This window comes from Musca autumnalis, unplaced genomic scaffold (assembly GCF_047663935.1).
Source record: "Musca autumnalis isolate F117 unplaced genomic scaffold, ASM4766393v1 scaffold_2, whole genome shotgun sequence".
Classification (NCBI taxonomy): Eukaryota; Metazoa; Arthropoda; class Insecta; order Diptera; family Muscidae; genus Musca; species Musca autumnalis.
In genome coordinates, this window is record NW_027411755.1 from 264,866,596 (window position 1) to 264,891,806 (window position 25,211).

At 36.1% G+C, this 25,211-nt stretch overlaps 1 protein-coding gene across 23 annotated transcripts in view; it reads right to left on the bottom strand.

The window, feature by feature from the left end:
* Nucleotides 1–25,211, bottom strand: part of Msp300 (Muscle-specific protein 300 kDa) — a 278,320-nt gene that overhangs the window by 215,252 nt on the left and 37,857 nt on the right. For 19 of the 23 annotated variants that reach the window (XR_012409763.1, XR_012409762.1, XM_073964854.1 and 16 more), the window contains exon 1: nt 21,386–24,820. The exons of the other annotated variants lie outside the window; for them this stretch is intronic. Coding sequence is in view for 17 of the 19 variants with exons in the window: in XM_073964854.1 (XP_073820955.1) it covers nt 21,386–23,765 (2,380 nt within the window). In the remaining 2 variants the exon portion in view is untranslated. Of the gene's footprint in view, nt 1–21,385; nt 24,821–25,211 lie in introns of those variants that run through there. 23 annotated transcript variants of the gene reach the window in all.

Below are 25,211 nucleotides of genomic sequence, written 5' to 3' on the forward strand. Positions count from 1 at the left end.
TTATTTGGAGAAAGGTCAACGTTTTATTTCAAAGCCAATATCTCTGTTTTTAAGAGGTACATCAAAAGCAAAACCTGGCAAGGAAAGTAGAAAATATCACCTTTACAACGATGTAAATTAGGTTGTCATAGGTAGTCAAATAGCAGAGATATGGCAATAGTCGATAATGCATCCCATTTCCGATTTTTTGTAATCACGCCACAGGTCGCAATTTTGATCGGATCGTCACGAAATTTTAGCGATTAATGGGGGTCCCACAGAGGAAGTAGCCTACTGATTGTAATGATGGTCGGATAATATTCGGGGGTCGGAATGGGCAAAAACTTATTTGGAGAAAAAGTCTACGTTTTATTTCAAAGCCAATATCTCTGTTTCTTTAAGAGGTATGTCAAAAGCAAAACCTGGCAAGGAAAGTAGAAAATATCACCTTTACAACGATGTAAAGTAGGTTATCGTAGCTGCTCAAACAACAGAGGTATCGCAATAGTCGGTAATGCATCCCTTTTTCCGATTTGTTTGTTATTACGCTACAGGTCGCAATTTTGATCGGATCGTCACGAATTTTTTGGGAGTTGATGCGGGTCCCACAGAGGAAGAAGCCTGTTTAGTTTGGGGATGGTCGGATAATATTCAGGAGCCGGAATAAGCGAAAAGTTTATGTGGAGAAAAGTCAACGTTTTTTTTTTCTTATGCGAATATCTTCGCTTCTGGTTGGAGTATTACAAAAGGAATACCCGTCAATGGAAGAAGAAAAGATCTTGTTTATATTGATGCAAAGTATGTTGGCGTAAGTGCGCAAACCGAGATATTGCAAAATTCAGTAATATACAAATTTTTTTTCCATTTTTTGTAATCACGCTACAAGTTGGAATTTTGATCGGATAGTGACAAAATTTTGGGGGTAGATGGGGCCCCACAGAAGAAGAAGCCTATTGATTTTGGTGATAGTCGGATAATATTTAGGGGTCGGAATGGGGAAAAACTAATTTGGAGACAAATTCAAAGTTTTATTCTTTGTGAATATATCTGCTTCTAGTAGGGGAATTCCAACGGCAAAGCATGTCAATGGAAGAAAAAAATATTACCTTTACATTGGTGTAAAGCAGGTTGGCGAAGGTGGTCAAACAAGGGAGATACCACAATAGTCGGTAATGCATTCAATTCTTCCATTTTTTGCAATCAAGCTACAGGTCGTAATTTTGATCGGATGGTCACGAAATTTTGGTTGCTTATGGGGGTCCCAGAGAGAAAGAGGCATATTATTTTTGGTGGTAGTCGGATTATATTCCCTAAAACAAATGTTTACCAGTGAAAAGCTTATGCACAGGGGTAGTGGTGTAGGGTATCACATGGTCGGCCCCGTCCCGACTATAGCCTTTGCTCACTTGCTTATAGATCAGTTTAGGTGGAATTTATTTTCTATTTCAACACACCTCATATTTTTATGTTATTTCGCTATTTGCTGGATTTGAACACACGGACTTCTACTTTGTAGCCGAACACACTACATACTAGGCCACGCACACGAACACTAAGAGTTGTTAAAACGCATACATAAGTACCACCAAATATTCGATGTTTTGTTTAACAAAATGTACCCGGCCGGCGGTGAGCGTTGGACACACAACCCTCGGATTTGTAGTCGGACACACAAGCTCGGTGCCACCGTACCCATAACTTAGTAAGGAGTAATATAAGTAGTTAGTTTTGTTTACATAACTTTGTTATGGGTTACATAATGACCATGGTGGAATAATAAGGTGTAACACCAAAAACAGCTGATCTTCATACCAGTTGTCAAAATGCGTTATTGTGAATAGCATCACATACAAAATGTAAACAAGCAATTCACAGTAATGCATTATTGTGAGCAAATTTGACATTTGACATGATTTGATGTAACACCTTCTTATTCCACCATGATAATGACTAACGGATCCGAATTTTTGCTGCGATGTCTCGGATCATTTTGACATTTTTTGCAGACGGTTGTCCTCGACAGCACCTTGCCGATACCAACTGAAACCTTTGCCGACAACCGGCTGAAACTTTTGTCATCGCCAATCTTCTTCCAAACGTTCATTATGTTCGAATATGGTCTATATCGGACATCACTTACGTCTACATTCTGGTAAAATGTTCAAAATTTAGCATGTGTCCACTTTAAGGGCTGTCCGAATATTGTTTTCCAAATGTAGTCCCTGGGTTTTTAATTACAACAATAAAATTTTTATCGTGGGCAGACGGAATTAACCCGAAAGCTCTAAAAAGTTCTGTCGAAAAGAATGACTCCAAAATAACAGCCTGTTTCTGTATGTCGAAAGAAGAATGGGTGCGAAAGAAACACGTCCAAACTCTTGTGTGTTTTTCAAATTTGCTTTTTGTTTTGAAGCAAAGGTGAACTTATTTTGAAAACTAAAGTTCAGGCGTGTTTCATTTGCACACATTATTTTTTCGACATACAGAAACTGGCTGTTAGATTCACTTCCAAGACGGACTAAATTGTCATCGACTTTTTGTTTGAAAAGTCTAAAAATCGAAGTTGACTTTTGGTTATAGAAAAAATCAAAAATATAACTTTTTATTATCGACTTTCGATTTTCCTACCCACGATTTTTATGTTGAAAGATTTTGAAATTGTATCAACATCGATTTTTGTCGAGTTATACAGAATCGAAAGATCGAAAAGATGTAGGTATAAATCGGAAGATCGTAAAGTCGACTTATGATTTCGGTTATGTACCCATAGTCCATTCATCCACTGAAAAAGTTAAACATTGTTGCGCTTTAATCCAAAACAAATTTATTAGCTTTGAAATTTTGCCATTAGGCCGAAGATTATTTAATATTAAATTTTATTAATTTCTCGTTGGTTCCCACCGATATGCCTTATGAGCTGCGTAACTAACAGTGAAACCGGTAGCATAATTTGATGGTTAGTTGTCTATTAATCTCTTCCGCTTCCCTTTTTCATATGAAACAAAATATTCGATCATTCGGCTCAACTCTAACGGGAAATTATTAAAAAGTTATAAGCATTTATTCAGAACCTCCACAATCATTATGACAAATTCCCCAAAAGTTGCAAGAAGGTCAATATTTTAGTTGGCATGGCCACAAACATTTTAAAAATTCTATAAATAAATAGTTTTTGGGGGAAAGTATTTATGTTGTGTTTCCGATATTCGATCTGCCCATAGATGCAAGTCTCAATATTCACACAGATTGAGGGTATATCCTGACTTTTATTTTTTTATTCCCTAAGCCTACTTCAATTTTAAGATTTTTTAACATAAAAAGTCCAGAGAGAAAGAGATTAATCCAAAGTCGAGTTTCGCATCCATAATCGACCCATGTCAACACCATCATTGGTATCCCAAGAAATAAGTAAATGCTAAAAGTGACCTAAAATAGAATCCAGTTATTATGGACCATTTAATAATGCAAGAGTTTTTCGAAATAATTTCATAACTCATTCCTTTTTAAATATTCAAATATTTAAAAGAAATTGACGTATAATAACTTACAATACCATATTTTGATATGTGTTCAAAACGTACCTGAAAGGAAAGAAAAAAGTTCATTAGTAAATTGGTATTAAATATACATTTTAAATATTTTAAGCTATTTGTAAAAATATAAAAAATTTTCCTAAATTATTAAATTAATATTAAATTGTTGGTATATTAATTAATTTCTTTCAGTGTTCTGTTTTTTTTTTTTTCTTTTTTGCTTGAATGCAAAAACGAGGTCTTAAACCCAGCGACGCCAGTAGAAGGTAATCGGTAAAATGTAATTTGAGATTTATATTTAAAATCACTTAATTGGAAAATTCTCACCAAGTTAGGGTTATGGTGAATGGGTTGATTGGTATTTCTCTATTTATTTGGACGATAATATAATATTTTAATAAATTTATTGTAAATTTGAAAATCTGCAAAATGTCTGTAGGGAAAACAGTAGGCTAAATAATGCTAAAATTTTTTTAATCAAAGTGTTCCCGTATTCTCTTCTATTTTGCAGGTTATGGATCCGAAAAATATTCAAATTTCTCCTCATTCCTTATAACTTTCAAGTAAATGGAGGAATCGATCAGTCCGAGGGTAGACTAACTTTGGTACAGCAATAATGCAACAATAAGCAATTACTGGAAGAGATGTTTAATAAATTTAAAAATTTCAGTTGAAAGAAACAATAACAAACATTATATACATTTAACACGAATTTCTAAACATACTCGTGTATCCACTTATGTATCTATAAGGCTCCTATTACGCTTTTTATGTGATTTTTTAAAACATTTTATGATATTTCAATAAATTTTATTGGTGTGCCACTTAATAACAACCCACATGCTTGTCTTAGCCAAATTAAGTTTTTTAAAAATTTCTCCCAAAAAGGCATCTTACGCCTAACTAAAATTGCCATGGTAATTTGCAAACTTCCTTAAGTGGTAGGTAGCCAGCAGTTTGACGTTGAGTGGATGGTTGTCGTCTCCAAAGCAAACAAGCGCCGAGCTTCATTAATAAAATTTAAATTATAGACAAGGTAGTAATTTAAAAGCGTTAATTATGAAGCCAGGCAGAGAAGAGAGGTGGTGAAAAAAATATAATTATTTTGTTAGTTATAACTGCCATATGAGAAATATTTTTGATGAATATTAGACGAACATGAGTAGGCTTAATATTTTAAAAATGTTGCTGAGTAACAATTAGAGTCAAATAGGCATTCAAAGACCCAAGAAAAATAAAATAAACAACGTTTTCATTCATAAACATATTTGTGGAAAAACAAAGCAATTATTTTATTTTTAATTGTTTTTCAAAAAATTCCCGGCCTTTGAACTCTACAATTATGCTTGCTTCTTTATGATAACTAACCATGCAAAAAAACAGCAAATAGTTGGTTATAAACAACGTCAGAGTCTCAATATGTACTACATACATATGTATATGTTATATACATGTGTATATACATACATAATCATTTAGGCAAATTGTTCAACAATTATCGGCAATAATTACTTATCGTAATTTGGTTGGTTAAGTGGTGGGGTGGACTTCATGTACCTGTGGTTGATGGGGCGGCAACAAAGGTGGTGTTAGTTACCACTAACAGAAAAAAAACAAATAATTTGAGTAGACAGTTCGGTTTACCTACCCCACAACTACTACCAATTTTGCACTTTATTTGCCATTTAAGTTTGTAAATATTTGGAAACTACAAAACTACTTTAATCTTTTCACTACTTGGCTCCTTTGTTGTTGTTGTTTCATTTGTTAGTTTGTAAGCATAAAACGTAATGCTAGACACATAAACTCTATCGCTGGAAATTTCTTCTTTAACTTTGTTTTTTTTTCGTTTTTGCAAAATGAATTAATTTGTTTGGTAAAACCTTAAAAAGAAAATTAAAATTCACACGCAAATGTCAGTAAGACGATTTACACCACCACCACCCATTCCGCTGCTATCTTTGTTGTCTTACAACAAAACGTACAATAATCATGACCCAACAAATCCATCGATATTAGCGCAAAAATATTGATATCTACATAGATATGTATGTATTAACAACAATAAAAATGTTAATTTTGTTAAGTGATCAGACACATGCAAACCTAAAATTCATACCATGAACGAACTTGGAATATTGATGAGAATGAGAAAAAAAATAAAGTAAAAAGAAATCATCTGAGTCAAAACAAACTGGAAATTGTCTAGAGGAAAATAAATTGATTTGAATTCATCATCGTCGACCTTTAAATGAGTTGCTTCCAAATTTGTTTAGTTTTTCTTTAAAACAAAAACTATAGTTTGTAGTAGCAAGTAAGGTCAAATGCTCCTTGCGTTTGCCTCAAAACCAAAAATAACACAATATTTTCTTTTAACAAAAAACTTATAATTACACAATTTGTTCTAATTTAATTATAGAGCACATTTTAGGTCTCTGCCTTCCGATACCAAGCAAAATATTTGTTTGTACGCATTTATTAACAAACATATTAGGCAATTTATGGTAATTTGGTTTTAAATGGAAATATCTAAAAGAGAAATAACGAAAAATATTCCTCCTATAAGGCGTGAGAATAGAGAGAACAACACCCAGCAAAATTATCCAATGTAAAAGAATGAAATCGGCGGTGCAAATGATCTAAAATTACTGGTTTGGTTACGCATCTCATCAGACATATCGGATGTGAAAGGGGCTTCAATGGCAATATGTACTTCGAAGTTATTGTAATATTGTAACTGCGAAATATTATGTTTGTTTCAGAACCTGCAAGAATCTAAAAATTTTTACTACGATAATAATTTTTCCTTTATTATATAGGACAAATAGTAAAAATAAGCAAAAAAAGTATCAGTCAGCATTTCCGAGAGAGATATACCCTCACAATCGAAAACCGGCTAGACAATCAAAATCCTTTTCTCCAATAAATATGTATTATTTGGATTAAAGGTCGAACGTGTTGTAGGGGGTTGTACCTGAAGGAATGCATAGGACTCGAGAGCAGCTCTTAAGCTGTACTTTCCAGCAATTTTGTGTGGGAAGCACCCGAAGGAGTTGACATATATAGTCCAAATTGTCGTAGTACGTACACAAAAATCCATTTCGAGAGGAGCCCACAGGACCCGATTTGACATTTTTGAATCTAAATTAAAAAAAAAAATGTGTAACAAATTTTCATTTTGGAGGGGCTGGCACCCTTGAAACGCCTTCGTTTAAAGGTACAAGATCACATAGCAAATTATAACATATTTTCATGTTTTTAGGAGGTCTATATCGGATAACAGTCTCGGGTACTCTCTCACAAAAATTTAAAATTTAATGATAGCTTGTATGTTTACAGCGATAAAATAGTTTACATGGGTTAGTACCGTAACCAATTGAAATGGCTGGTTGGCACTATAACTGTCCATAGGAGTGACTAGCATTGGTCCAACCTTTGCTTATCGTAATATATCTCTCAAACTTAAATTCAATTCGTAAGTTTATTATACCCTCAGCATTTATGCTAACGAGGGTCATACGGGCAAAATGTGCCTCATCGAAATAATGGTTTTAGACCCCAAGTATGTTTGGATGAAATGTGTTTTAGACAATTTGGAGTCGATTGAGCAATGTCCGTCGGTCTGTCTGTCTGTCTGTCTGGCTGGCTGGAGCGCACGATAACTCTCGAACGGATCAACCGACTCGGTCCAAAATTTGGCTTTCGTAATATTTTGTCCAAACTTAGTTTAAGTTCGAAGATGGGTTATATCGGTCCACTCCTTCCGGTACCTCTTGAATGAAGTAACCGATTCGGTCCATAATTTGCAACTCGTGAAATTTCTACCAGACTTAGATGAGGTTCCAATAAGGACTCAATCGGTCCACTCCTTTGGATAACTCCCATACAAAATTTCGGAAAAGTTCAGTTTAGGACCAGCTCTCGAATCGCTCCGGTTTTTGTTGTAACATCTTGTATTCACCGCCCCCCATACGACGGTACAAGTTTTATCTGGGGCAAGTCCACACTTCCTGAGAAAATTGGCGGAAAGATGCAAAAAGCCCTATGACACCTTGTGTAGTGTTGGAGCGCAACATAACTCTCGAAAGCATTTGCCGATTCGGTCCAAAATTTGGCCTTCGTGATATTTTGTCCAAACATAGTTTAAATTCGAAGATAAGCCATATCGGTCTACTCCTTCAGGTACCTCCCCCACAAAACTTCAAAAATGTTCGGAAAATTTGTGCCCACGATAACTCTTGAAGGGAGTGACCGATGTAATACATATTTTGCACATCCTAATATATCTACCAGATATAGATCAAGTTCGAATATGGACTACATTTGTCCACTCCTACTGGTACCTCTCACACAAAATTTCGGATAAGTTCACTTTAAGACCTGCTCTCGAATCACTTTGATTTTTGTTGAACCGATTTACATTCGCTACCTTCATTACGACGGTAAAAGTTGTTCAGGGGCAAGTCCATATTTCTTGGGAAAACAGCCCGAAAGGCGTAAAAAACCCCTATGTCACCGTATGTGGCGATCGGAGAGCACGATAACTCTTGAACTGTTCAACCGATTTGGTCCAACATTTGGTCTTCATCATATTATATCCAACCTTAGTTTCATGGGCAATACCGCTCCACAACTTCCGGTACTTCCACCGATATTTAAAAAATGTCACTAAATGCTAGGACGATATCACCTGATTGGGGCAACCAATTTGGTCCAAACTTTGGATCTCCTAATATTTTATCAAAATTTAGTTTAACTTCTAAAATGGCCCACATCGGTCCTCTCTAAGGGTACCACCCACACAAAAGTTCAACATTAGTGCAGTTAATTCCTAATCTACGTTTTTGTCGGCAATTTCAAATGTCCAAAACGGGCCACAAAATTCTGAAGAGACCTTAAATACATTCGATCTGTCCGTAGGTGAAAGTTACACTTCACATTGGCTGAGGGTATATAATTTGAACTTCCATTTCTTAAAAAATGGTAAAACCTAAGAAAAGGTCATAAAGTCCGATCTTGCAATCAAAATCCTGAAAACCAAAAAATATGACCTTTGACATCGATTTATTTAAAAAATTTTCGGACAATTTTTTTTTTTATTTTTCTCATCTATGAATATTGTAGTTTCAGAATCCGCAAAAAGTTCCCAGGTGTAAGTACATTTCATTTAAAATTAGTTCCTAGGTTTTACCATTTGTGACTTATAGAAGTTCAAATTGGGACATTGCACTGACTTGACTGACAGCTTCCAAAATATGAACTTCCATATCTCAAAAATGGTAAAACCTAAGAAAAGGTCATAAAGGTCAATCTTGTAGAGAATTGCAATCAAAATCCTGAAAACCTAAAAATATGACTTTTGACATCGATTTATTTAAAAAATTTTATGAACATTCAGAATCCGCAAAAAGTTCCCAGGTGTAACCACATTTCATTTAAAATTAGTTCAGTCGCACCGTGTACTGTTTAAGGGCTTTTTCCGGATTGTGGTTCGTGTAACAATGTTTGAGGGCCAGTCCATATTTCCTAACATAATGACCCAAAAGATCTAAACAGCCCTACTGTGACAAAGTACAATTTCCTATTGACACCATAGTTAATAAAAGGAATGCCCCAAACTCGATTCACATACAAAATGGACTATGTCGGTCCATTTATAATATATTATCCCTTTTGAAGTATGGCCCCAGGAATCATATTGTGGAATAATTAAACCAACATCAGGATAATTGTGAAATTAGAATTTTTAAAATTTCAGTTCAGTATTTATAATGTCTCAAAGAAAATACACCTCTCTTATTACAATAAATCGTGTTACTTCAAATTAAAAGCAATATCCGTATTATCAGTCTTTATCTAACTACACAACAACACATTTATAAGTGCCAATAAACACATAAAATGACGCAATAAAGTTGGCATTGTTTGCCGTAGGGTGACCCATTTTGAACAAACAATTCACAATTCATTCAGCAGTCAATCATTCGGGGGGCTATCCATTCAGTCACTCATTCTTTCATTCATTGGATTTATTTGCAACTTTTGTTATAACAAATTAAAATGAGAGCTAAATTAACTGAGTTGACTTGCAACACTTTTTTTTTCAAAAAAATACATCCCAACAAAAACAAAAGCAAAAAAACAATGAAATAATTTATTCATAGTTTGTTATTTTAATGAGGGGGAGTCTGGGTAGCCAACCAAACAAACAAAACCAACAACCATTAAACAAACTAGTCCATTTAACATATTTTATGTTGTTATAGTTGTTTTTGTTTTTCTATTTTTCTTTCATTTTTTGTAATTCCCGCGGATCCAAGGCTTTAATGAGTTGTATAGTGGTAGTGGTGGTGGTGGAATTATAACTGGCTAGGGCGTAGTGCGTGTTGTATTGGCCCAGCCAGGTAGGTAAATTGTGGTCGCTGCTGGTGGCTGATTGTTGTTGGTGGTTGATTTTGTTAAGAATAATTCTTTTTTATTTCATGTCTGGAACTAAAACAGCAATAATAACAACAACAGCGGCAGCCAGCCATCCATCGTCTAAATAACAAAGCTAACCCAAATTCATTTCGTCTGACATAGGTGCGGTCCGGGTTTGGCCTTCTTTTTTCACTGATGGCTGTTGGTTGATTGTCGGCTTTTAGCAATTGCTTAAGGCCTTTTCTTGTTTCAGGCTTTAAGGCTTAGGTTTAAGTGTGTATGTCTGTGTGGTTTTAGTCGTGTTAACTTGAAATATTTCATTGCTAATATGATTTATTCTGATAGACGTATCCTTCTTAAAGGAGTAGTCCTTGCCTTCTTGCCATTTTTCTTCATTTTAAGGAGTGACATCAACAATATTGATTTCTTTATTTTTTGATTAGTAATCCAATGTTTAATAAATGTTGTTAGTATTCGAATAAATATCCAACAAACTAATTTATTTAAATTAATTTCATGGCATATTTTTTCTTGATTGAGTTCAAATCGTGAATTCTTTAATGAAACTCTGAACTAAAATTTAAATAAAAATGTATTTCATTTATTGATGCCAATTTCATACTTCAGTATGTCTTTTAAATGGAATTTTTAATTAAAATTTCCAATTTCATAGTTTTTAATCATTTCGAGCTCCAATTATTTGTATTCAAACTAGAAAATAGATACATTGCTTTGAAATCGTAATGCCTGAGATATGATCTTTGGAAGGAAAAATATTATTGTGTTTTGTATGCAGCATAGAAACTAAAAACGTGTTTTTCTTGAAATGACATTTTGAAATTGGTGACAACTCTAGCTCGAAAACTAATGAACCAATTGTCATACCATTTTGTGGGGACATCAAAATCTAGTGTTTCATCCATCGATTTTATTTAAAAAAAATAGTTTTGCCCGTTTTATGACCTGAAAACGTCAGTTTTTTATCTCAAAAATTGAAATTGTCACTTTTTTGGTCCACCATTTAAGTAAACTCTTATATTTTTAAAAAATCAATCGATGAAGAACTTGGTCTATATGATCAAAATAAGCCCACACAAATGTATGACGATCGGTTAATTTTCATCATATTTTTCAACGAAAACAAGTATCAGTCGGCTTTGCCGACAGAGATATACCCTCAGCCTGTGTATACGTATGTATTTAGGGGGGCGGCTGAACCGACAAAAATGTTGATAAGGATTAAAGATCAAAAGTTTTGCGGAGGAGATACTAAAAGGAATGGATCGACATTGACCGTTATGGAAGTGGATCTCGAGCCACAACATATGGTGCCATAGGGGGTTCTTACACTCTTCGCGCTGTTTGCTCAAGAAGTATGGTCTTGCCCCTAAAAAACTTTTACCATAGTAATTGAGGCAGTGAATGCAAGTTGCTTCAACAAAAATCAAAGTGATTCGATTTCATGTCTTAAAGCGAACTTATCCGAAATTTTGTGTGGAAGGTACCGGATGGAGTGGACAAATATAGTCCATATTTGAACCTGATCTATATCTGTTAGATACATTAGGATGTGTAAAGTATATATGGGGAGGTACCTGAAGGAGTGGACCGATATGGCTTATCTTCAAACTTAAACTATGTTTGGACAAAGTATTACTCAGGCTAAATGTAGTACCGAATCCGCAGATCCGTTCGACAGTTATCTTGCGCTCCAACTACCTCACACGGTGTCATAGGGGTTTTTTGCAACTTTCAGGCTCAGGAAGTATGGACTTGCCCCTGATGAAGCTTGTACCGTTGTATGGAGGGCAGTGAATACAAGTTGTTAAAACAAAAATCAACTGAACTTTTCCGAAATTTTGTGTGGGAGGTACCCGAAGGAGTAGACCGATTGAATCCATATTGAAACCTTATTTAAGTGTTGTACACATTTCACGATGGGCAAAGTATGGAACACATCGGTTACTCCCTTCAAGAGTTATCGTGCGCAGACATTTTCCGAACATTTTCGAAATGTTGTAGGAGAGGTACCTGAAGGAGTGAACCGATATGGTATATCTTCGAAATTAAACTAAGTTTAGGCAAAATATTGCGAAGTGCAAAATCTGGTTCGAATCAGTTGATCCGTTCGAAACTTATCGTGCCAGACAGACAGACGGACGGACATTGCTAAATCGGCTCCCAAACATTCTTGGGGTCTAAAACCATTATTTCGATGAGACATATTTTGCCCGTATGAAAGTATATATACCCTCGTTAGCATAAATGCTGAGGGTATAAAAATCATTAAAAAATTATTTTTTTGGGGCTTTACAAGTGGGAATCTGACACAAAATATGGCGTTGCAGCAACAATATACATATATTTGTACAAATTTCCATTAATCCGCTTTAAAGCTTACTAGTTTTTGCTGCGACCCTATTTCTTCTCTGAGAAAACATTAAGTCTTAACTTGTTTTTATAAACCACTATCCGCAGATAAGGAATACGTTCACAGCAAACATACTATTGTTACTTTCATCCATATTATAGTGGCCCAAATATACATATGGTTGAAGCAACTATATGGTTATAATGCCTGCCCTGAAAGTATTATCTATCTGTTTCTAGTTAGTGGAGATTATAAATCCAATGATTTAACATTATAAAAACGCTTGAAGATTCAGACATTTGGCAACTATTGATAAAAAGGAGTGCGAAAGGGAAATTATTTTAAATATTTTGATTGTTTTAATATTTGTTACGTTTCCAATAATTTAGCAGGGAAAATAATGCAGGAGATTTTTACTAATAGTCACATAGGAATCTTTCGTATTAACATTGGAGAAGTCACGCTTACAATATGTTCCATTTCTTTCAGATCCAAGTAACCTTGAAACATTTTCAACAGGTTATAACTTTAAAAATGTATTCTATTAGCTTTTCAAACGTGGCTCTTCAGTAGAACCAATAAACTCTTGTAAGAGGTCACTTGCCACTGAATGTCTTCGCATTTTATTGCCGGAAGTATATCTGAATTTAATTAACGACATCCTCTGTAGCGCCATCTACACTTCACGGTTTTGCTAGTATATCGATTAGAAGAAGCAGTCAGTACCATCTTTAGGATCTCATTCTTCCGTTTTATGCTAATTGCCTGGAATTTCGTAGCTTATCGTCGACAATATGGGTTTCGTGGCATGAAAAGTCCATTTGCTCTGCCATTTTGTCGATCGATCTTTTACCACCAAGTCTTGCATGTGAACTAATATTGTGGCATAGCCAATAATTACAAGTGTTTTTTGATTATCCCGTAAAAGTGTCTTTAGGCAAGCTGGATTCGTTAATAATATTCACCATAATTATTTGCTGATTGGTGAAACTAGATGAGTAATCATTAACCTCGAACACCGTTGCCTTTTTATTGGATTATAATTATCCCCAACTATTATAACAAGAACTTAATTATTACGCAAGGTGCCATCTCGCTAAGCGGTGAGTTTGTTAATTTCTATTTTGTCATAAGGGAATTAAAAATGAATTGATCATTGATTTATTTTCTCTCATTAGGATTGGCACCTAATCTCAAATCGTTCGTTTGTCCGTGTGTTCGCGGGTCATAAAAAAACACTCTTTCTTCATTTGCTTTGGTCAGCAAGCCGCCAGCCCTAAGTACAGCATCAGTGAGAACAATTAACTGCATGGTTGCTTCAGTCGATCGGTAGTGTTATGCAGAAACCACATGGTACTGCGTTTAAATGAGGAAGAATTGAAAGTTAATAATCGTTGAATGTCAATATTCTGAGCCGTTGGTCGTAGCACCCAAAGAAAAAGACAAAAAAATTCAGTGGAAGAAACGAAAATTTGCCATATAGTATTGTTTCCAACATGGCCTTAAAGTTATAGTAAAAAAGCGAAACCACCAGTTTCCTTGCAGTGATAGTGTAACCCTGCGTTTCCCAGCAAAATCACATCGATTTACAAATCATTGTATGAAGGGAAAATTAGAAACCAGGTATTATTAAATAAGACAAGAGTGAGCCGATCGGAACCATAAAGGTCATAAACAGTGATTTAGGCTATGCCCATCGACGTGCGAATATAGTGTTGCTAAAACATTGCCCTAAATTAGTTTAAAAAAATAATATAGTGACAACTCAACATAATTACTTTGGTCGGTAAACGAATCTCTAACGTAATCGAGCATTTCCTTCTAACAACAGAATTACTATTAATATTGCGATGACCCTTTCATATTTTGTAATCATCGCCACCATGTGTGAATTATGATTTAGTTGTGTAATCTGTTGTCTCCATATTGTTCGAGAACCTAAACTAATTGGCCAATATGAGTCATTAGAACCGTAAATTTTAGCAACGATTTCTTTCCCATACTTAAGGTTTTTTTTTTTTTGATTTAGTCGTTCTTATATTTGCAGCAATATTGAAATTTGCATTTACCGTTTTTGGCTAAAGATATTATGTGGAGTTGTTACAATGTCGTAATAAGTTATAAACGTCATAATTTGTTAAAGATAATTATAAGCACGAGTGTAACTTTTTTTGGTCTCGCATTTTTTTTCTGTTCCCTTTTCCATCAGCACTCAGCCCCAAACAGTTCTGATTAACGTACAAGTTTGTAAGTTTAAAACATACATACCTTATTGATGATCTGAAATGGGTTCCCCACCCCCGTTCCTTACTTGTGCATTTTCTTAAATTCTGTTTGTAGCTAAATGCTGGTAAAGGGCAGAACATACATACCTTCACTCAATAATAATTGTCGCCTTACAGATCAACGTTGTAATTGAACCAAAGAGAGCAATATCATTTACAGAAATTACCTCTCAAATTTAACAGCAGCAACAACGTCTCACTACGAAAGATCTTTCTACGGTGGAACTATTATGTGTTGGCATGCAAATTGTAAGTACTCTCTCTATTGTGTATCTTTATATTGCCTTTTTGATTCAGTGACAATAATATCTCAACGTTAAGCGCGTAAAAATATTAGAGTGGGTACCATCGAATATTTAATTTTTGTATCTTTATTTTTCGGGTAGGGTTTTTAAGTGAATATCAAATATTGCCTGTGAAATTTATATATATTTCTTCTATTAGCTTAAAATATAGTTTCGTAAGTTTATCTAAATAGGATTTATAACATTTGTATGTTTATTCCTGAATACTGCATAATAATTAATACGGAAATAACATGAATTCTCAATATCTTTTAAATAAACTTTAAAATGGTTTTGGAGTAATTGCATAAACTTCCTGTTTGATTCCCCGGTAGTCTAGATAGGGTAGCCACCAATATATCTGGGGTCATAGCAAGGGAAAAATTTCTTCATCTTTGGCTACTACTCTTATGACCAGGTTGGGAGGGCAATATGGACTGATGACATCTCAGTGTCCATACATAAATATGCCAATGTTTCGTCTACCTTCTCTTTAAATTCTTCTTCATCGGTCTTCTTAATAGCACGTATACTTAAGGTAATTTATCCGTAGCTAAAAAACAGATAGAGAAGCAACGAACCTACCCCTCCGACGAGCGAGTAGGCCGGAACAAAATACGTGCGCTAGCTTCTTAAAAATGTATGCCTTCGAAATGTAGGTTGTATGCTACACTCTTAAACGGACATTAAAAAACACCATCAAGATAACAAACAAATGATATCATCATCAGCATTGGCCAAGAATAACACAATAAACACAAGAAGTGACAAACGAAAACAAATAAATAAACAATTAATATTGATATAAAGCTTAGGAGAACAATCCTAATGGAATATAAGTGGGAATGTATCCAAGTCGCTGCCAGGAGAATTCAACAAAAATGATGATGAAATGATGACACTAACATTTGAAACAACATAACAACCATATTTATTGGCTTAACACCACTAGGGGCGGGAAGAGATTCTGTGTGGAAGCACAACAATTTCACGAAAAAATCACCAAACAACAACAATTTATATACACTAAATGCTAAATAAATATTTAAATATTTATTCTAGGTGTTGTGATGCGGGTAGTAGGTAGTCAAACAGACACCATCAACAACATTCATTCCCAGAGATTATTTCGAATTCGTTATAAAAAATGCAAAAACTCAAACTCAAAATTAACCCAAAGTTGAATTTCGAATCAAGCCGAGGACGACAACAAAATATTCATACGATATGTCTATACAATATTCAGTTAAACTTTGAAGGAGGGAATGTGGCAACAAATAGTGCGCCGCACACCAAAATAAATGATGTCATTTTTTTTCGTTAGAGTATTTAGCCAAGAAAGTTTTTGTTGTTGCTGTTATTTTTGCCTTGATTCTTTTGACATACGACGTAAATTATCGATTGAGTTACAATGACATAGCAATCGTTTAGATTAGTCCGACCGACTAGCTGGCAGTCTGACTGGTAGCTGTAGTTAATAAAACTGAGATCATCATCCTTTAGGTTAAAGTTGATTTTTAGTTAATTGAAATGAAATGTAATTATTATTTTATTAGTTAATCACATATAATAAATACATGTGGAAACTATTGAAATATTAAACTAATAAATATATCTAAAGACAATAGAACGACAAAATCTATCTTCGAGCCAATATATGCTACTCAGGAATATGTACACGGTGAAAGGACAGTAAACAGCAAAAGCTGATATAAGTTTTTGTAATATGCGTATTAGTTGATTTGTATGTTTCGAGTAACCAATATGGAATCTACTTTTCCCCCATAATAGACTGAGGGGATATTTTTGCCACTGTTATACATCTTAACGAGTTTGTTATAAACCAATGTTGGCAGAGAAGAAACATATGGTTGCACCAGACATATAAACCACTGCCCGCAGAGAATAAAATGGTCAGTGCAAAAATATTTTGAGAGTAAAATGCGATGCCGAAAAATAACTCAAAAATATCTATTTGTTTATCTTAACTTATATTATGTTCTCTGACACAAAATATACCTATGTAGCAACAATAAAATTAAACGCAGTATAAATATCTGCCCTGACAGTATTATTTATCTATCTGCTTATGGTAAGGGGACTTTAAATGACATTTGTTTAAGGGTCTTTGCAGTCGATTGGTAAAATTTATTTACAGCACAAAAGGACACAGAACGTTATAAATCACCTCTAAATCACTTATAAATTATTATCGAGAGGGTACGAACTACAAAGTCTATTGTCAACGACATAATCAGGCCATGAACATGTGATTTGAATACTCATTATGGTTTAGGGTTTAGCATGTCTACTTTTTACACAGAATTGTGCTGGTTAGATCCCTGACAAGAACACATTTTTTCAGTTCCCAGTACGATTAAAGAGTGTTCCAAGCCATGTTTGAGTTTGTATCTCAGCAAAATTGACACTTACTTTTATTCAAATATTTTAGTGGAATAGAAAACCAACAAAGGCCAAGACTATTAATTTGGTGTAGAAAACGATCTCACTATGCTATGTTGACAATTTTTTGGAGAAGTTTTGTGACTACTGGGATACCCAAATGTCAAATTGCAGCTGTTCGGTGAACAAATGTAGCTAAGATTTTGAAATTACCTAAAATCAGGAGGTATCGTTATATGAGTGCTATAAGGAAACATGGGCCTGTGTCGAACATTTTTGGTAGAGACGTTTCTTGACTGCAGAGAACTGCAAATTCAGTCAGGAAATGTAGCTAAAACCCTCAAAATATCGAAAATCGTGAGGTATGTAGGCTATACCTAAAAACCCACATATATTGATAATTTTTGGTTAATGAGTTTGGTGAGTATTCAGTCAAAAATATAGCTAAAACTTTCAAAATATAGTAATTCAGGAGCTACTATTATATAGAATCTATACCATGGACCCATTTTCACAATTTTTGTGGGGAAGTTTCGTGATGGCAGGGAACCTCAAATGTGGAGTTTCGGGTAGTTCAGTCCCAAAATGTTGCTAAAACCCTAAAAATACCGAAAATCGGGATGTAGCGTTATATGGGGGATATGCCTAAACATGGGCTTATGTTGACAATTTTTGGTGAAGAAGTGTTGTGACCCGTAAGAACCATAAATGTCAAATTACAGCTAGTTCGGTTAAAAATTGTAGCTAAAATCCTCAAAATACCGAAAATCGGGAGGTCCGTTATATGGGAGCTATACCAAAAGATGGTCTGATATAGCCCATATTCTATTTTGACCTGCCAATGGCTCAATTTTTGCGGACGCTATGGTGATTACAACATACGGATAAGGCTAGATCGAATCAGAATTTTATCCTGATCAAGAATAAACTATATACTTGATAGGGTCGCAAATGATTATTTCAATGTGTTACAATCGGAAACACACAATTTAATATATCTTCCATACTAAGGTGGTGGGTATAAAAATCAAAGCAGGGAGATGAACTATGCGAATGAATGGAATTGTATAAACGTAAGAGTCGGATATATCTCCAATAGTTCCTCGCAACTACACAACTCTAATTTTCATAAGCAGAATTACCGCATTTTGGCGGTAATTAGAAAAACCGATGCACCTACAAAGAGAGACTGTTTAGTGCTGTTTATGGACTGGCGGCATCATTGGGCAATATTTTTTTTTTTCAAAATGAGGACGATAAGACCGTTACTGTAAATGGTGTTCGCTATCGTTAGATAATTACAAGCGTTTTATGACCCGAATTGAAAGATATAAATATGTGGTTTCAGCAGTAGGGTACGGTGCCACTTGCCACACAGCAATCAAACCAGTGGAATTTTTTTGCGCGACAAATTCAGTGGACATGTTATCTTACGTGGTGGCGGAGGAGGAGATAAATCGGTACATTTACAGCATGGAACCATTGCATTAACAAAATTTGGATCATCGCAAGGAGGTCACGGCTGAACAACCATCGGACCAATTTTGATGGGATGTGAATTGAAAAAATAACCCATTGAACAAAAAATACAAAAATATTTCTACTCGTTCGAAACTTATATAACAGATTTTTCCGGGGTAACCTTCTTTATGAGAATATATTGACGTATACGCAACGGAATTGACGCTTTATTAAATCCGGTTACAAACATTTGGCCAGAATAAACGATTTTGAGTCAGATCATTTCCATTGTAGAGTTTCATCTTTCGAATTAAATTTGTTGGTTTGTTTTTTTTTTTTTATTTTACTGCAGACAAAATGTTATAAATTTTTGTCATTCCATTTTTAATAGAGTTTGTAGCTTCCCATATTTCAGTTATGTTAAAGGGGAGCCGAAATATAGGCATGTATACGAGTGCGGATATAAAACATCCGACCACATAATCCTTTATAACTCTCTACTTGTTGATATTTTTATACCCTCAGCATTTATGCTAACGAGGGTATATACACTTTCATACGGGCAAAATGTGCCTCATCGAAATAATGGTTTTAGACCCCAAGTATGTTTGGACGAAATGTGTTTCAGACAATTTGGAGTCGATTAAGCAATGTCCGTCCGTCTGTCTGTCTGGCTGGCTGGAGCGCGCGATAACTCTCGAACGGATCAACCAATTCGATCCAAAATTTGGCTTTCCTAATATATTGTCCAAACTTAGTTTAAGTTCGAAGATGGGTTATATCGGTCCACTCCTTCCGGTACCTCCCGCACAAAAGTTCGGAAAATTTGTACGTACGATAACTCTTGAAGGGAGTAACCGATTTGGTGCATACTTTGCAAATCGTGAAATGTTTACCAGACTTAAGATGAGGTCACATTAGGCAAATATTCGCTCCAGCGACCGGCATTGTGCGCTTACTGAGATCAAATGAGTGTTAATAATACATTGAATTTATGCTAACTTGCTCTCAGTAAGCGCACACTGCCGGTCGCTGGAGCAAATATTTGCCTAATGTAACTCTACCTTTAGATGAGGTTCCAATATGGACTCAATCGGTCCACTTCTTCGGGTACCTCCCACACAAAATTTGGGATAAGTTCAGTTTAGGACCTGCTCTCGAGTCGCTTTGATTTTGTTTTAGCAACTATTCACTGCTCCCCATACGACGGTACAAGTTTCATCAGGGGCAAGTCCACACCTTCTGAGTAAATACCCTGAATGTTGCAAAAAACCCCATGACACCGTCTGAGGTGGTTCGAGCGCAAGATAACTCTCGAACGGATCTGCCGATTCGGTTCAAAATTTGGCCTTAGTAATATTTTGTCCAAACATAGTTCAAGTTCGAACATAAGCCATATCGGTTCACTCCTTCAGGTACCTCCCCACAAAAATTCAAAGATGTTCGGAAAAATTGTTCGTCCATACTTTACACATCCTAATATATCTACTAGATATAGATCAGGTTCAAATATGGACTATATTTGTCCACTTCATCCGGTACCTCCCACACAAAATTTCGGATAAGTTCACTTTAAGACATGATATCGAATCACTTTGATTTTTGTTGAAACAACTTGCATTCACTGCCTCAATTACGATGGTAAAATTTTTTCAAGGGCAAGGCCATACTTCTTAAGCAAACAACTCGAAGGTTGTAAAAACCCCCTATGATACCATATGTAGTGGCTGGAGATCCACTTCCATAATGGTCTTTAATCCTAATCAAAATTTTTGTCGGTTCATACGCGCAAAATTTTTAGAACCCCCTAAATACATACGTTTTTTGGGAAAAATTGTTTTAATATACACAGGCTGAGGGTATATCTCTGTCGGCAAAGCTGACTGATACTTTTTTACTTGTTATTTAAAAATTATTTTTAATATCAGTTAAGCCATACCTTGACAACAAAAATACACACAAAATTATTATATAAAATAAACATTTTAAATTTTCAAGTGTTAATTGATTACATTAGGGTCCAAACAACAAAAGTCAACAACTATCTAGAGGTGAAGAATAATTTCAAAAGCATTAAATTTCAATTAGAGTCTTTTTACAAATCATAAATTTGCACTTTGAGGTCAAGCACTAGTGCAAACGATTCGAAAAGGCTTTAGTCAATATATAGCAGATTCAACAGATTGCAAACTCATACATAGAAGAGGTCTCCGCCCACTGTCACAGGTAAGCATTCAGAGTATGGTTTCAAAAAATTCAGAATTCCTTAATTTTTAAGTAATTTGCCATGTCTAACTTAACAGAGCTATATTCATACATGTGTTAATTAATAGAGGGTCTACAAATGTTGGATGCACAAAAAATTTTGATTTATCTTCACATTTTAAAAATATTTTCGGCAAGTAAGAATTTAAGAACTTATTTTTGGCACTTACAGTACATATAGTACGTACCTAAGTATGTTAAACGATAACAGAATTTCAAATGTGCTACATTATCAGTAATCTGCTATAGACCCTCGAAAACTATAACAATCACTCGCTGGTCATTCCGTAAATTAAAACAAATCACATATTCTAAACGATTCTAAACATGAAATGGAAAATAGAGGGAGGGTACGGGAACAACATTTCGAAAAAAAATATTTACCTCGTTTCTCTTTGATGTGTGAATCATATTGTGAATTACTACGGGCAAAATTGATTGCTGCCATAGTGGATTGGAATTCCTGATATTCGTTTGTGGAATGTGTGAGTGCTGCTGATGCGGAGGTGTTGTGATGACTGCTGGTACTTTGAGGATGTTGAGTCTGCGGCAAAGGCAGACTCTTGGACAAAGTACCCTGGCTAGTAGCTGCACTAGCCGCCTTTGTGGAATGCGTTTGTTGGGAATGGACCGTTTTCGTTATGGCACTTGGTTCCAATGGATCGGATTGTGCTGGCACTATAACAATACTACTGGCAGCAGCACCTTCAGTGTCCGAGTCATCCGATATTTCAGCCGATTGATGATGATAGGACGCGGTTTTATGGGCGAATTCACCACTACCGTGACCGAGACCGTCGCGACCGTAATTCAAGAGTTCTAAACGTTTCTTAACTTTATCGCCACCTGTCACGGCTGCTGCTGTACTACTAGAAGTGTGCGCAATGTGACGTTCAACATCCAATGTTTCACCAAAGAAATATTTGTGCGGTTTTTGTTGTTGCTGCTGTTGTTGTTGTCGGGGTGATGGTGGGGAATGTCCAATCCTTGATGGGTGGTCAGATGCAGATGGTGCAGATGTTGTTGCTTGGGTGGATATTTCCTTTTTTACAAATCCACGTTTAGGTTCTTCTGAGGGCGAAGAACCTTGCGATTGTATCGTTTTCGTAAGACTAGTCGCCGTTCTGCCCGGAAAAGTCTCAAAGGATTCGTAATGTGATTCACTGCGACAAGTGCTGCTGCTGCTTTGGTGTTTAGTTGTTATTTTTGTCGTAGTCTTGGTAGTTATGGACGAGGGGCTATACGGGTGCTGTTGTTGTTGTTGTTGCGTTTGCCATGGCATTTGTTCTGTTTGCTTGGTGGTTTCTACGTAAAATTGCTGTTGCTGCAGCTGTTGGGGGTGGCTTAGACTGCTTTTGCCCACAATAATGTCAATGTTAGCAGGTGTTTCCACAGAAACCGTTTCAGAACTCATGGTAGGCTCGAATAGACGTCGTTTGGCCGAATGTGTATCAGTTTGATCAAAGGATTCTCCGTGGCTACTTGTCGTTTCCATTTGTTCGTCTTCCTGTTCCAATTTAATGCAGATACGACGACCACCGGCCATCATATCCACAGACCTAGAAGGAGTAGACGCTCGAACTTCGCGATGTGGTGAATTGCGTGGCGATAAATAGCCTTCACCATGACGAAAGATTTTCTCCTCATGCTTGCGGCCATCCGATGTCATTGACGAGGTAACTATTGTGGTAACACCATCTGCTGACTTAACTTCACGAACTGTCCTCTCGCCCTCCAAAAATCTGGCCGATGCCAATTTACCATCTGGACTAATGGGACTCAGCGAAGAAGAGGATGCAGAAGAGGGTGGCGTTATTGAGGAATGATGTCTAGTGGTAGTGCGTAGCGTAACATTGAAAGGACTCTCAAAAGGTTCCATGGGTGGAGGTGGATGGCGCCGGTATCTTTGAGTTGTGCGTAACGTGACATTGAAGGGACTCGAGGAGGAACTAGTGTGCTCTTCCAATTCAATGCGACCAGTTACCGCGCCAGGCGTAATTCGACTGGTTGTCTTTAGAGTTACATTGAATGGGCTTGCCAGTTGATCCTCTTGCACCTCTACTTTGCGTGGTTTAGCCAGAGGCGTGGTACGTAATTGAATTTGCTGGAAGGCCTGCTTGGCAGCTTCGGCCTCAGCTAAACCACGTTTGCGTTCCTCACGAAGACGTTTCTCAATTTCGAACACATCAATTTCAAAGGGATTGTCATCGCTTATGGGTATCTCCTGGCTACCAGGGACGGAAGTGTCCATGGGTAGATTTATTTCCGTTCCACTACCGCTTCCTGAAGACCACACCTTCTCATACAATGCAACTTTCTTCTTTAGACGCTGAGGTGTCATAGGCGGCGTTGTCAATCTCTCGGAAGCCTCCTCAACCAAATATTCTCTAGAGCTGGACGACGAATGCATAAATTCCTGAGATTGTTTTATTGTCCTCTTAAAAGTCCTGGTAACAGTAGATGATTCATGGTGCTCTGATTCGAACACCTGATCATCCGCGACAACATTTGATGCACCGATAGTAGCAGTGTCCTCCTCAACATCCTTTTGGCCTTGGCTGCTAACATGTGGTTGTCCGGATGATGTGCTGCTGCTAGTGGTGGTGGTAGATGACTCAACAGCTGTTCGTACTATACGACGCTTGCGCTTTGCTGGCACGGGCGCATGTTGCGTATTTCCAGGTGGTGGTTGGTTGCCGGTATTCAGTCCTTCAGCCGTGGGTGGAGGGTCTTCCTGGTGTTTTTTATCTGTGCTACTATCCATTGTCGGTGTTGGTGAGCATTTAAGTCACACATAAATTTTTCAAAAGCTGTTCTAAGTACTCTGCTCTCTCGCTCTTTCTCCAAATCTCTTTCAATCGCTTTTGTTTAAATGCAAAACTTTTACAACTTGAAATTTACGGTAAGTACGGACAACACATTACAACGAATAGAAACGAACGTAAATTGTACGACGACAACTTGAATTGATTTTTCTCGCACAGGTCACCCACTTCTTCGTGAAGGTGGTGCAAATCCCGAAAAAATGCCGGTAAATGGGTTAAGAATTTTAGACGCTATAACTTTTTTCACACACTTTTAAGTAGTTTTGTTTTTTTCGAATTTCTTTTTCGTTTGTAAATTATTTTTTATGCTTTTGATTTTTTGACAAGCGACGAACCGAACTTAGAAAACTGATAACACACAATCACACTTACAAAAATTAAATAACAATTTTTTTTATTCTCACACAAATTCTTTTGGACTTTTCTTAATATGACTTTTTTTGGTAGACAATCATCCATCCGTCCATTCATAAATTTTACAAAATGATGCTCTTTTAAATCCGAAGTGATTTGTCCTCCCAGCGTAAAGCGAGCTTGGCTGCTTGCCGTCTGTGTGGGAATCTTTTGGTCTGTTTTTCAACTTCAACCACTTCTTCTCTTTTGTTGTTTTTGCTGTTACACCTAGGAAAGGGCGTTTTTTATTGGTTTGGTTATTTTCTTATTTCCTTTATTCACAATTCCTTTTTTTTCACAGTTTTTATTTTGATTTATTTTCTAATTCTTTTGGTAATCGAACACCTCTCACTGGTTTTTAATGATATTGGTAGGTATTTCTTCTTCTTGGGTGTTTTTCTTAACAAACATTCTAACTCATCATTATCATCATCTTCTTCTACAAAATGATGTTTCTTCTTTTCTTTAACACTGTAGCTTCTTCTCTTTCTTTTTATCAAAAAACAATTTCAAACGAAATAAAAATTCCAATCCGTTGCGGCTTATGGCCGTTTCGTTACTGATTTTTGAAACGGCAAGTCAAACTCAACATACCTTTGCTGAGTGCGCAGTTATTTAACATCGGAAACTTGAATTGTAGTTAAGAGAAGATAGCTAAGAGAAATTCCAATAAGAATATGAAGAGAGTGCTTGTTTTGGGCAATAGAAATGTGAATCAGAGATGGTAGAAATAAAAAGGTACGATTTTCAAAATAACTTTGTACGTTTTTATACCCTCAGCGTTTAGGCTAGAAAGGGTATATACATACACTTTCATACGGGCAAAATGTGCCTCATCGAAATAATGGTTTTAGACCCCAAGTATGTTTGGACGAAATGTGCTTCAGACAATTTGGAGTTGATTTAGCCATGTCCGTCCGGCTGTCTGTCTCTCTGGCTGGCTGGTGTGCACGATAACTCTCGAAGGGATTTACCGATTCGGTTCAAATTTT